Source organism: Hirundo rustica, chromosome 5, assembly GCF_015227805.2.
Source record: "Hirundo rustica isolate bHirRus1 chromosome 5, bHirRus1.pri.v3, whole genome shotgun sequence".
NCBI lineage: Eukaryota > Metazoa > Chordata > Aves > Passeriformes > Hirundinidae > Hirundo > Hirundo rustica.
Genome location: NC_053454.1, coordinates 26,744,379 through 26,758,924, shown reverse-complemented (window position 1 = coordinate 26,758,924; position 14,546 = coordinate 26,744,379). Strand labels below are relative to the sequence as shown.

At 41.7% G+C, this 14,546-nt stretch overlaps 1 protein-coding gene across 7 annotated transcripts in view; it reads left to right on the top strand.

The window, feature by feature from the left end:
* LNX1 (ligand of numb-protein X 1) overlaps window positions 1-14,546 on the top strand; it is a 120,432-nt gene that overhangs the window by 89,993 nt on the left and 15,893 nt on the right. For 5 of the 7 annotated variants that reach the window (XM_040065529.2, XM_040065528.1, XM_040065531.1 and 2 more), the window contains 4 exons: window positions 3,237-3,392; window positions 6,598-6,800; window positions 8,365-8,736; window positions 13,688-13,825. In XM_040065529.2, coding sequence (XP_039921463.1) covers window positions 3,237-3,392; window positions 6,598-6,800; window positions 8,365-8,736; window positions 13,688-13,825 — 869 coding nt within the window. The remainder of the gene's footprint in view (window positions 1-3,236; window positions 3,393-6,597; window positions 6,801-8,364; window positions 8,737-13,687; window positions 13,826-14,546) is intronic. The other 2 variants (XM_040065532.1, XM_040065534.2) reach the window with 1 other exon arrangement.

The following is a 14,546-nucleotide window of genomic DNA, read 5'->3' as shown; positions in this document are numbered from 1 at the left end:
TGTTGAAGGGAGCCCTGCATATCTGTCTCACCATTGCCATGCCACTCTCCTGGGTATGGAGGTGCTCCTGTGGGGGTGAATGAGGTGATTCCTGACTTCAGAGGTCCCCACACCCAGTGGAAAAGCTGCTGCTGCTTTGCCCAAAGTTTCACAGGTTTGTGTCTGGGACCATCTGAGAACACACCTCAGCCATGACTCATTGCCCCAGGGGATCAGACAGCACCTCACCAACCCTCTGGTGACCACTTTCTTCACCAGCTTTAGTCAGTGCATGAGCAGAATAAAGCTGAGATATACCAGCTTCACAGTGAGCACAGAGTGATACAAGCCCTTTCTTGCTGTTAACCTCTTCCTGATAAAGGAGCAGTAAGATCATCTGGCAAAGCTCAATGCATAATCCATCTGACTCCAGTTTTCAGAATACCTCCATCTGAATGCATATGTCTCTGTTTAATCTGTTTTGCCTGTATTTTGGTCAAAGGAGCTCTGAGAGTGAACACCATAACGAGTAGCCATGTATTAGCCATCAGCAACCCTTCATGCAGAGTGTGTAGTGCCTTTAATCTGAAGATACTATGTTTGTTGAGCCGGTGCTCAGCTGCAATATGACTGTGAGGGTACAAGACAAAATAATAGTTTCTGCTGAGGGAGAAAAAACATTCAAATTCTTCTTAACTTGAAGCTGAATCTAGTAGTGGTTTTGGAAAATTCTGTGACACCCAGGGACACTGTAAAATATGATCCATAAAATCAAATGTGTTTCTGTTATAATTACAGCAGAGAAATAGTTGCAGTCTAATGCTAAGTTACACCTGGAGCTGGTAGTCATCCTGAACTGTGGGGATCACTTTATGATTTATGTTTATATTCTGTTGTTTGGTTTGTTTAAACAATGTTATGTGTGGTCATTTCAGATTTAACTGATTAAGGCTTTCTTTGTTTCTCTGTTTTTGAGGCATTTTCCAGTTAAATGTCCAGATGAAAGAAAATGGTAGAGGTGAATGGAAAGTACAAACACTAATGAGAAAATACTTTGGGGGAAGGAGCTGTTAAGATTTTCTCATTTTCAGTACTTTGTTATTTGTAAAATCCCATGCAAAGAAATATTTGTCTGTAGGCAGCACCCAAGCTTGTGATATTTATCTGAGAGCAATTTCATTAACAGCATTTACACTTACAAAAAGCTTTTCAAGTCTGAAGTAGAAGTTTAGAAAGTTTAAAAGAAAGGGTTTATTTCTGAGATGTGAGGGAAGATGACAGGGACATGCTTACGGCACTGATGCATTTAAGATGTAATATCTTTTGACTAGATCTACTAGCATAAATGACCTTGACAATCTACTTAATGATAAAATATCTCCAAGCAAAGACTGCCCCAGCTTTGCTATGCTTATTTGTATTATTGTGCTCTTAATTTGGCTTTACCTTAAATTCAGTTCCAAGAAAGACTATAGATATATATACTCTTTACTCAAACTGATCTACAAGTACAAGTTGTAAACCAGCCAATGTTTTAGGAGGAAAGAATTTTCAGGTACAATTGAAAAAAGCTCCATGCAGTTTTAGACTAAAAGAGATGTGTTTTTGACTTTCAAAAACATTTGTAGATTTCATTTTGCAGTCAAGCCATTGTAAAAGAAATTTAATTTAGGATTGCTTGAGGATGGAAAATGTTTTTCAAAGTCAAGCTCAGTCTCACAGTGGATGCAGTTCTACCATCTGTTATTGCTTTGCAGCAGTCAAGACCAAGGCAGGCCCTGCAGGCACTGGCAGAACCACAGAACAGGCTTCCCTCCAGTACTCTTCAGTGTGAACTCTGTTGTATTTTTGAGAGATAGATAGATGGGTAGATAGATAATATAAATACTTCAGTGTTTGGAAAAGTATATGAAGAAAAAGAATGTAAGGGAAACACTGATGGCATCAACCATTTCATGGCACTAAGGTTCTCTATGTGCAGGAAAAAAAAGTGGTTTATTCAGCCCCAGGAGAAGACACTGCAGCCCCACTTCTGTCTCAGGAGGGCTTGCACCTCACACAAATCCCACACTGTTCCTATTTTTCTCAGATGCAATTCAATTGCCATTCTGATTTCCCAAAACAGCTGTTACAGAACTGGTTCAAAGTGTTCTGCTCTGGAATGATGAGCCAGGCAATTTCCCAAAGAAAGAGATTGTCTCTGTAGCATTTCCTCTACTGCAGACTGATAAATTTGCCTGCTGTAAATAAGAGTCACAACTCTTTAGAGACACAGTCAACTCAGCAACAGTTTCATTTTAGTTCTTTTGGGATTCCTTCGGTGAGAGGAATGTCCAGAAGCAAGAAGAGATATTAGAACTGACAACACCTTCTATCTACCCCTCCACTGGAGAAACATCACTGGAGAATTAAAGGAAGGCATTAAATCAAAATTACAGCAAACCTCTGGGAGAATGGCATGATAAATGAAAATTTGTTGGGAAGGAAATTTTGCAGAATAAAGCTCCCCAGCAGCACAAGGGCATGTGACACTCACAGACATATGAATTTTCCAAGACTAGGTTACACAAGCTTAATTTAAATTCTGGTGTCCAGATGCTGGGAAGCATGAGTGTGTGTTCCTGCAGATGGTCCTGTTTGTGGGGGTGAGCTGGCGCATTAGTCAGGCTGCCTGTAAACCAGGACTTGCAGCCACAGATACAAGTTTTGTTTACAGTGACCTGTGATTAATCTGGACTCAAGAGTCACAGCAAACATTGCACATTGTCACACTGAATCCTGGGAATGAAGGCAGAAGCTTCCATCATGGCAGCACTGTTGGAAGAAGCACCATACGCACAGAAGTCAGCAGAAACCTGAAAACTGAATGAATGCTACCATTAAATATTATAAACTGCGGGGAAAAAATAGTAATCATACTTTAAATTTTGTAATGCTCTGTTGTGGCAGCTGTACTAACAAATGCTCAGTGTCCCACATTGTGCCAGATAAGTGGAGTTCACTGTGCAAAGCTGTTCTCTCCTATATTTTACCATAATGTGATGTGTGAAAATATGGATAAAATTGCACACTAATAGTGAGAGAATACTGCTTGAGAAAAAAGCCCACACAGCCTTTCTGAATGCAGGTGCACCAGTGCACCGATTATTGTAGTGGCTGAGAAATCAAATCGGAGAACCAAAACCACTACACTTCATTGGTGTTTCTGCCTGGTTGAACCGAAACTGCTACAAGGTGACATTTTATTATATTGACAGATTCAGAATGCTCCATACAACCCCCCGTGACAAAAACACAACACTCTGTGGGAATACCTGGAAGAATCACCAAAACCAAGACGGAAAGTTTCCTTCTTTCTAGATTCAGCAGCTCTTCAATATTTAAGGACTGGAAATATAAAATGGTAAAGAAAGGTATGCAATACTCCTGGGTTTTCCTGCTCTGGAAAACCTGACCAAAGAAAATGGAGAATTTAAAATAAGAGTGTAAGGGCTGGAAAATGGAGTCTCTGAAAAATGATACTCCAGCCTCACTATAGAACCTATATATGTCTGAAAGGTACAAGCCCTCAACTCAGTTGGAGTTCCTTCAATTGGGCTCCTGAGGCCCCAGTCATTGTGTGCAACCAGGTGCTGAAGCAGGGTCCACCTTTACTGGTGTACTGGGCTGTACATTAGAAATTCAATTTGAAGTTATTGCTTTCTAGAATGGCATCATCATGAAATACCCATGGTAAGTTTTCATCAAACTGCACTCAATGTATGCAGACTTTTTGGTGAAAAAGCCACAATGAATTTTCTTATTTTAAAAAAGTGCATTTGTGTACTTTATATATTTAGATTGCCACATTTACTGTTAGTTTATCAAAGTGGATATTATCCTTTTACTTACAATGATCTAGGTGGTTGATAATACAAATGTCCTTGTAGATGTCTGGGATGAAAAGAAGACACAAGTCTTCAATTAAGAGAGCAGAAATTAATGGATAATAGAGGAATTATTTTGGTTGCTTTGCCCATCTGAGGAGAAAATATTTCTGTTTATTATGTATATTTGATTAAGAACAAATCAAATGAAGAAAGATGTGAGGCAATACAGCCTGCTAACTATGAAAGGGTGGCTATTAGAGACTTGCAAACTGGCAACAAAAATGTCTTGGAAAGATTTGGGTTGTTGTAGACTGCACATTTCAGAAGGAAATTAGACATTAAAAATTCCCCTAAAAGAATCTGCATAAAGTCATATTGAAAGTCACCCAAGTACCACTGCAATACTTAAAAAACCAAGTAAGGTATTGTTCAAAATGCAAAGAAACCTCTTTATGTTTATACATACGTAAAGATGTAGGTAAGTCTCATACAAGTATAGAAACTTGTTCACTGCTACATTGCCCTGATTTTGCTCTAGGATGATTACAGGTTGAAATAGCATGAGAGTGTCAATAGCTTGTTCAGTCCACAATTCTCCGTGGACAAGAAATGCAACTGGATAATTCCTTTAGAAGAGTTTTAGAATGAGCTTTGGTAGAATGAACATCAGTGTCAAAAAGCATAGTTTGTTAGGATGTAAAGTGAGTCATGATAATAGAATTAGGTCTATTATAGCACTGTTTCGGTAGTCCTCAATATATACATGTATATTAATTTATCTGCATGCAGGGAAGATCTGTTTATCCTGACTTTCATTTGTACTTTGACACATAACTACCCTTGTAGCCACACTTAGAGTGTGAAATGTACATGCTAATTCTGATGCAAGGATCAAGGCATTGGTGATTTTTGAGGAGTATTTGTATTGTCTGACTTTAAGCACCCCACTGAGATACCAGAGTTAATTGCCTCTTTTCTTACACACCAGTGGAAAACATTTGGCACCTCCAGGGGTGATTTAGCACGGGAGTCACTCTCTTTGGGTGCCTGTGCACTGCAAAGGAAGACAGAGCAAGTAAATCATCAAACTGTGCATTTGAGGCCTGGATTTAGATCAAGTGAATCCACCCTTCAAGCTACAGAGAACTGAGCAAATTACAAGCTGAGCAAATAGCATTTAGAAAATAGAGGAGTATGGGAGAGAAAGCACCGTCCATTCCTGAGACATTAAAGTTGCCTGCAAAACTGAAGTAAACATTCATTAGCACAGAAACTGCTATTACAAGAGTAAATGTTGAGTATTAGGTTGGTAAATGTGTAGTTGAGTATTAGGTTGGTGAAGGCTGTGTAGATATCTAGACAGACTTTTATTGCCTGTCAAGTCTGTGTAAAACCACAAGGTCGAAGTCTGTGCTGCTGGTAGGTGCTTTTTACAGACGTGGAGGAGGACAGCTTCCCACCCTGAAGAGCATATGATCAAAGAAGTGGTAAGGGATGCAACATGGTGTTTCTCAATACTTTTTTCCTGTTCCTTCTTTCCCCTTTCTCTCAAAAGGTTTTGGTGCCTTGCTGGTTTGTTGCCTGCTAATTCTGTAGTAACAAATATTTATTCTCAGATTCTGGTCTATTAAGTTTCATTTTACACTTAACCACTATTCATTAACACTCAATGTACTTTCATTTCTAAAATAGGTTATTGAAAAAAATATTAGCAGATTCTTGACTTACACTGGGTTGGACTCACATGCAAAAAGTTTAAATGCTTTCTCTCAGCTTTGGGGGGTTCAAAAAAATTGAAAGTTGCTATGCTTGTGCTGGAAAATTCACAGCTGCTTTTACTTCAGCTTTGCTCACTGCTGAATATGGATTAAAATTTTAAATTGACCTAGAAGGAAAGAAAATATTAGTGACATGCTGTGAAACCACATATGCCAGTTGAAAAGTAGGATTTGGAAGACAATACTCTTATCCAGTGCATTGTAAATCCAGAAAGGACCCCTGCCCACCATTAGTCCCTCCTCCCCACAGCCAGATTTCCAGGGCCAGCAGAGTTCTTTCCCTCCAGGTATTTTGAGCATACTGTGGTTTTAATAGAGACATCACAGTAAGAGCCACTCCTTCCTACTTCCTAGAGTTCAAGCAGTGATGAAAGGAGAGGGATCTCGCAGGGAAACTACTGTGTGCTTTGGTTTGCCCAAAAAACGTTGTCTTTCTGATAGCTAAAGATAAATAAAAGGCTTCCTTGGATGTCACAAGACAAGAGCCCAGTCCTTCTCTGTGACACCAAAAATGGAGAAAACAGGGCAGCCTGGGATGCTACCAGTGAGATAGGGTTTACAACCCAGCACAGCAGGGATGGATGTTTGTTGAGGTGCCCATGTCCGTCTGTTCTAGGGCCAGCAAGAAACTGTGGCCTGGTTCTGAGGTGTCTCTGGTGACCAAAAATATTTTTTATTCCCTTAAAATATTGACATGTATAACTGTGAGTGCATTTCATCTGTGTATTACATCAAAGATTTAAGGCTGTATTTTGTGGGAGAAAGAGGAAGTTTGAATATATTAATTGTAAAAGATCCCTTCAGGACCATTCAGCAAGCTTACCTATCCTTTCCTTCCCACTTGGTATAAATCACATCCATGCATAAAACCTAGCTTGACTAACTCGCAGGTACTTGAGGTCGTGCACTGCATGTTTCAACAAAGCAAATCTTGTGTTGTCAAATAAATACCTTACAATATGCATTTCCAGGTTTTCCCAGGTTGTATCACCTGATTCCAGATGGGGAAATTACCTGCATTAAGATCAGCCGTACCGATCCCCATGAAAATCTGGCCATTAGGATTGTGGGAGGCAGTGAGACCCCTTTGGTTCACATTATTATACAGCACATATATCGAGATGGGGTTATTGCCAGAGATGGAAGATTGCTGCCCGGAGACATGATACTAAAGGTACAGTACTGTGGAGGTACGAGATAAAAATATCCTGATGAAGAATAAGATGGTTTAGGTTGATCATAATGAGATTTGCAATGTTGCATGCAGAAAGACGTTCTAAAGTTCAGAGCACCAGCTGTAAGGAACATTGCTTTTGCTGACCCCAGTGGTAGCTGAGGACACTTGAGGCATGCCAAAGTTGTGCCATGCCTTCTGCTATATGTCAGACAGATTTGGCCAAAGGGATTTCCCAGGATCACGAAATGGGCATGCTTCACTCTAGCAGTGGATAAAAATGCTTCTGGATGGTGATTCCTGGCAGCAGCTGTCTAAGCATCCACCACCCAGATATGTTTCTCAGGGAGCCTTTTTGTCCTGTTGCCAGCATAGAGCAACAGAGTTAATGGCACCACTAAGACAAAGCTGATCCTGCAGGGCACAGAATCCAAACTGCACAATGAAGCTGAAATGTAGCACTAGCTCCTTCCAGCTGTGGCTGACTGTCCAGGATTTACCAAAGATTCCTGTGAATTTCAGCCCCATCCTGGTGCAGCTCATGCTGTTTGTCGTACCCAAGGTAGTAACTTAAAGCTAGTTGAGCTGTCTCTCTCTGGGTGCAGCCCTCCCCACCAAACTGCAGCAGCACAGCCTCATCATGCCCACATCAGCAATCTGCAAAAGCAAACACCAACCAAATGCATTTCTCCGTGCTGGGGAGTATTTCTCTTACATTTTGGAGATGTTTCTTAATACTTAAATGGCCCAACCTGTGAAATGTAAAGCTACATGGAAATAACTTGTCTGATTCAGGTTTTCTAGCCAGTGATGAAATACAATCTTGCAACTGGCTTTCATTTAGCACTATTAAGTGCAATGCCTAGTCACTCTTACACATATGAACATGATGGGATAGACTGGAAACTCTTTTTTCCTCATTTTTTTCCTCAGTCAAATTTAAAAAGTGGTGGTTTTACAGTTTTGTTTTCACCTGAATTAAATCTTAACTGGAAAACGCTGAGAAAAGAAAAGGAAAGTTTGATTCTCTGGTATGGTAATTTAGCATAGTTGTTAGTAAATATCCAGGGCATTTAAACTTCTACTTGAGGCTCTTTCCTTCCTTGTAATTAGAGATTCATTAGCGAAGAATTTATTTTTTTTTTTTTTTACTGTACCTAGAACAGCTGGGTGATAAAGAAGAAAAGAAACAGCAGGAAAACAGTGGGAGTGAAAGGAAAGGCAGGCAAGGCAATTTGAAATCAGAAGCCTGTGGAATAAAACTAAGATAATATGAAAGGATATTGAAGCTTGGGAAAGAGCAAAAAGAAAGATGAAAACTAACGTGTATGTCTGGAGACTATCAGGGGGAAAGGGGAAGAAAAAGGACAGAAACTGTCTGTGCAGCACATCGTTTCCTTGGGGGGAAGATTGTTCTGCACCGCAAACTTGGCCTCCTGTGTGACACAGTTTGAAATAGCACGTCACTTCATATGAAGACATCTGTGTATATAGATCTACCCTCCTCAGAGCCAGCTCAGAATAGACTATCTTTCTGCTGCTGATTTACACGTCTCTCTTCCAGGTAAATGGCATGGACATCAAAAATGTGCCTCACAACTATGCCCTGTCAATCCTGAAGCAACCCTGCCACATGCTCCGACTGACGGTGCTCCGAGAGCAGAGGTACCGCTGCCGAAACAGCGGGCTTTCCCTGGATGCTCACTGCAATAGGGATGACAGCTTCCACGTTGTGCTAAACAAGAGCAGTCCAGACGAGCAGCTGGGAATAAAGCTGGTGCGCAAGGCGGACGAGCCAGGAGTATTTATTTTCAACTTGCTGGAAGGCGGCATGGCTGCCCGTGATGGACAGCTGCAGGAGAATGACCGCGTGCTGGCCATCAATGGGCACGACCATCGCTACGGCAGCCCAGAGAGCGCAGCCCAGCTGATACAGGTTTGTATCCGCTCTAACCACGGGGTTCAAACTGTGCAGAAACCAAGCAGTGTTTTTCACCATCCATTGCCAAGCAGGGGCCAAACACTGAGTCTGTGTATTTGGAAGAGGGAAGGAGTCAATGTTGGATGGGAATTTACCCCTCTGAAAACTCCTTGGTTTTACCATGGGGACGAGTGTGAACATGGGCGTGGACTCTCAGAGAGGTGCCTGCTACCATTAGGTTTTGGAACATAATAGATCAATGCAAACCTCTATATACTCTGACCATCACCAGAGTGATGCCAGCTGCCAGAAGGCGTGCCAGCCTGCACCCTGGCAGCAAGGGTTCCAGAAGAATCCTCACTCCTCTGGCTCAGAAGGAGACGCAGTGCCCTCTGGTTCAGCTCTGGAGCAAACCAGAGTAGTCTAAGGCAGTGGATGGCATGTTTCAGGATGAACATCGCCCTCCCAGACTCAATGATTTCCCATGGATGTGGTTTACAACTGAAGGTAGTCCACACCTTATAGATACTTCTTACCTAAATCCAGCATATGGAAATTCAGATGTTTTGGAAAAATGGATCTGTAGCTGTAGTTTTTATTAACCTCTATTTAGATTCATGTGGTGTGCTAATACAGAACTGTCAGATGAAAAAAAACCTTGCCTTTCTCAGCTACAAAATTGGTCAGCTTTTGCCTAATTTTCCCTCCAGAAGCAATTTGGTTTTTTTGTTTACAGATTATGTTTTTAGAAAACATCAACATAAAAAGTAAAGCCAAGGATCTTTTGGTGCTTTTATCTCATATTTATAGCCATTATTATACTTGTGCAACTTTGAATTTCATTTGGAGACATGTAGACTGTTCACATGTTGGAGAATTTCATGGGCTTCAATAACAAGGTGTCAAATCAGGCCAGCTGCTTCTTCTTTCTGACAGATATTATCAGGGTAGTATCAGTCAAACTGAAACAAACAGTCAAATCCATGCATTTTGTGGAAAGGATTCCTCTGTTAGCATAGATTCATAGTTGGTTGCAGCCAACTTTTATTGTGAAGTTTGTGGCATAGGTGAAGAAAATGTCATTCCCTTATGTAATGCCAGTTGATGAAATTCTGGTCCAGCATCTTTCTGGGTTACCTTATGCAGCTCACTAACTAGGAACAGAAGGCAGAAGGGGGAAGGTTTAAATTCTCTGAGGGTAACAGCCTAGAATGAAAAATTTTCTAAAAAACTATTATTCTTGGAACAGTTCTTTATGGCTATAAAACAAGGCATCAGTGCTTCATAAGCAAGAAAACCCCACATGAGATGAAACAGAAAAAAATTACTAACAAGAGTATTCACATACATGTGTTTAAAAGTGTAACTAAAGCCCTTATTGGTCTCCAAAGAGGGGATGTTATTTATAATAATGGTTGAAATGTACACCAGTCCCTGGGAATTTAAACAAGCCCATCAAAGGGGAAACTCAGGTTTCCAAACAGCCAGGATTACATTGCATTGATGTGAGCTCTATGCATCACATTTGTCTAACGCAAAATTCCTGGAACCTGTGCCTTTTTTGTAATGTTTTTCATCAATTATCATTTGCCTTTCCTGTTTCCATGTTGTGCCAAAGAAAAAGCTTTATACTGAAGCCACAAGTGTTTCACATTTGCTTCTTACACGAAGGGCTATTTCACTGTGTCCTCTGATTTCTCAACAGCATCCTTCATGCCTGTTGAGCACTCAGCATGTCACTTGCAATGCACTGAGGTCTTCTAATTTATGGTGGTGAAAGCTACAAATACACCATGAGTTTCTTTAAAAACAGAACATTCACTAAAAGGTTCAGTGGCTTGTTAAACCAAGCACAGCTGGAAGACTGTCAGATTTCTGTGTAATCGGATTATTTTTGACTTTTAAATAATGAATAATTGAGACAAATCTGATTCTTGAGGCCTATAGAAACTATACACTAGCATATGTGAAGCAGTTGCTAATCAGTAGATTAGATGTCTGGCTGTTTATAAGCTCTAAGCTCTGTCACAAGAACTGAAACGAAGAAAATGTGTAAGTGCTAATTAGCAACGTGCACACATCATAACACTTGGGAATTTGCTGCCTCCTGCTTGTCACATCACCTTAAGCCATGGCCTTGAGTCAGAAGTGGCACTTTTAATCTAAATAACGAGACATCCCACATCTGTTTTCCATGAGACTGACAAGAAAAGGGGCAAGGTAACAGATACGGGGTGCTCATGTGAGCACATGAAGCCAAGCTACATGGGCTGAGTCAGATTTTACTGACCCCAGATGTTCACCCTCCTCCTCACCTCCTTCCCCCACCATAGTTCAGAGCAGCTGCTAGGAACAGATGAGCAGCTCTTCTTCCCAACAACTGCCTCTGACAAGCAGGTTGTGACGTGGAGCACATCCGTGTTCCATCATCCCTGTAAGAGATGGGGCAGCTTCTGCCAAGAACAGCCCTGTTGCCTCTTTGTAAGATGCAATTACCTACTAGATGCTCAGAAGTTCCCACTGTGTCTCTGCCTTCCTGTTTCATCTGCCTTGGCTGTAGCAGATTTTAATTCTAGTAGATTGTTTCAGTTCATACTTGCACTCGGTATCAGAGCTAACCTCCTTTCTTTAATTTTCACTTCAGCGTAAAATACATAGAAAGAATTGCTGGAAAAGACACTGGCAAGAGGGAAGGAGAGATCAGAATGAAACAGTAATAAATAATCTGATCAGTAGAAACATTAATGTGTTTTCGTGTGTATGTAAATACAAAAGCTGTTCTTGTTGTTTGGATAACTTTCTAAACCACTCTGAGTTCTGAGAAACTACTCAGCTTGACTGGCCTGTAGACAAATGTGCCATTGCAACAGAGATTCTTGTTGAACTTTTGCTATTTGTTCTTTGAGAATTAATCATGTTTTACAACCGTTCTCTAAATAACCAACTTTGAGGCTTACCATGTGGCAGCAGATGAATTTCAAAAAGAAGTTACGTTAAGTTGAAACTGTTCATTTTAGAGAAAACCATGGGAGGTTTAATCTTGTATTGTTCAGTTCTACCTGAGTCATATTACAGACTAGGGACCAGGGTGGTTTCCTTTCTCCCAACACACAGAATTTTGCTTTTGGGTACCAGCTAAGTACAGAGTCCATGAATTAATATTCCATAAAACCAGATCTGTTAAAAATGCCTAGAGAGTCATTTTGAAATATGTGTGTATGCATCAAACAATATATTATGAAGCTGTGAAGATCTGAGTTTCTAGTAAAAAAAATAACATCCCTCAAGATACTGGGAAAGTAAAAGATGTGCACATTTTTTACTTCACTGAAAATAGCATGGCTTGGACATGTATATTTCAAACTTGAAGTTGTAGGTTTAGGAGAGGTAGGTAACTTTTTCTTAACTAAAATAACATTATTCCAAAGCTTTTTTAAACTCTCAATTAAAGTTATTGAATTCAGCTCCAGAAAGGACAAACCAAGCTATAAAAACAAAATACCCAGAAGCTTCCACTGGCTTGCCTTAATTGCCTGTGGGAGATTTGATTTCAATAGCGCAACTGGATCTGGGTTTGATTTTCAGCTGCTTTTTCAATGCCAGCTTCCCTTGGAGCTTCTTCCCAGTGAGCAGGGCACGTCACTGCGGCAGCAGCAAGCCAGGACACAGGCTGCCCCTGGGGCTGCAGCACCAACAAGTGTTCCAACTGCAGCGCCAGGGGCGTCAGGCCTGCAGAGGTGTTTGTGGGGGCTTCACGCTAGATACTGAGCGGTTCCCCCGGTATAACCCGAGAGCAAGCGGACAGGAGTCCCTCAGTAAACTGGTGGTCAGGAGCCCCTCCTTCCTGGCACAACAGCAAGGTCTTTAGCCTAGAGAGAAGGCGATGAGAGGATTAATTTTTACATGCTTCTATGGCACTGAGGTTATTTCTACACTGTTCTTCATTTCAGTTCAGTATATTGGCTTTTGGCAGGTATTTATGATTTATCCAGGTAAACCCCACTCCCTCTCAGTTTTATCTTTTTATCACTGTTGTCTTGAAGATTCATATGAACCTCACAGAGGGGCAAATGAAGACATTTGCTTATAGGGAGACAGTGTTGATTCAGTAAGACAGAAAAAAAACCCACCTGTACACAGAATTAACACTATCAGGCACACACACGGAGACCCTTAAAAATAACAAGCAAACGTTACCTCAGTAGAAGTATTGCAGCATCTCTCAGAGACACAAATATTCTGACTGCATTGTGAAAAAAGATCTAGAAGTTCTTTGAGTTTGGGTTATTTACTTTTGAAACTGTTCTTCCTAGAGTGAGGGTTTGAGCTACTTTCCCATCCTAAACTCCATTGCCCTGTGTGCTTGCTTATGCCCGCCCTCTTTCTCTGTGCTCTGCTGCAGTAGGATTTTATTTCACAAAATAAAATCTCTTTTCTCCCTTTCTTTAAGCCTCCTTACATTTGTCATGGTTGTTGCATACAGGTGGACTTAATTACATTGTTTATTCCCCACTTTCACTGGGCAAGGCATAAGCACATACCTGGTTTCAGGGTTAATTGTATTTTTTTCAGCTTTCCCATCCATTTGGCAGCAGCAGCTCTGGTTGTCTGTCTCTCTACCATGGCAGGCAAATTGTTGTTTTGCAGTGATATACACAAGTATATGTGAGAGCTGATGAGCACTCACTGTAGCGGATCACTGCTTCCAGCCAAATTTGGGGGAGATAGAAAGGATTTTTTAGTGTTAACACCAAATTTTCAAGAGAAATATTAAGTAGCTGGCAGTCAACTTTTATGAACTTCATTGACCTGGGCTGATGCTACTGCTCTATGTCATAGCAACCTCATTAATGGGAAATCCAACCAATGTTTAAGTGGTTCCCGCATTTCACAGACACTCTGGGGCTGAGGTGCAGGGGTTTGTTGCACTGGGGCTGTGGGATTCACACTGTGCCTCCTCCCACAGGCCAGCGAGAAGCAGGTTCACTTCGTCGTGTCGCGGCAGACCAGGCAGCAGACCCCCGACCTCTTGCAGGAGACGGGCTGGAGTTACAGCGCTGGCAGCTCCCAACCTTGTCCCGCCGAGAGAAACACCCCCGGCAAGGTGAGGGCGCTTGTGTGGTTTCTCTGCCATCCATGGGACAGGGGAATGGGAGGGCACCTGGTGTTTCGTGTCTAAGGGCGTTCTCTCTGGCTCCTGTCACCAGAAAAAGCATGGAAATGGAAACACAAAAGCTGTGCAGCTCATTATTTATCCACTGGTTCTGCCCTGACTCTGCCTGGCATGGGGAGGGAAAGAGAAGGCAATGGGCAGTGGTGTGGCAGATGCTGATGTGCACACAATGTCCTGGCCATGGCCACAGATCTGACCAACAGTGTGAACCAGCACAGGACAATGAGCTCCAACAAAAAGAAATTTTTTTCTAAAGTTTCTCCATCTGTAACATAGTCTTCAGACAAAAATCTTTCACACGCTGGCCTGAAAGATTCCCATAAGCTACTTGAAAATGATAGTCATTATTAGGCTGTTGCTCATTTATTAAAATGCCCATGCCCTGACCCAGCTGGCAGTTTGGCAGCAGACAGCAGCTCTGGTCTCCCTGGCTGCTGACAGCACGAGGACTTTTTGTGGAGCTATAGACCCAAAGCATGTTTGTTCTGCTCTGTCAGCACCTGGAACTTGCATGGTGTGGGGTCTGCAAGGGCTGCCAGTGTGCAGCATGGCTGAACCCAACCCAGGGACACAGCACAGAGCACCCATCTCGCCCAGATAAGGCTGTGGTTCCCCAACTGTCCCCCAGCTGCCCCTGCATACCTGATCACAG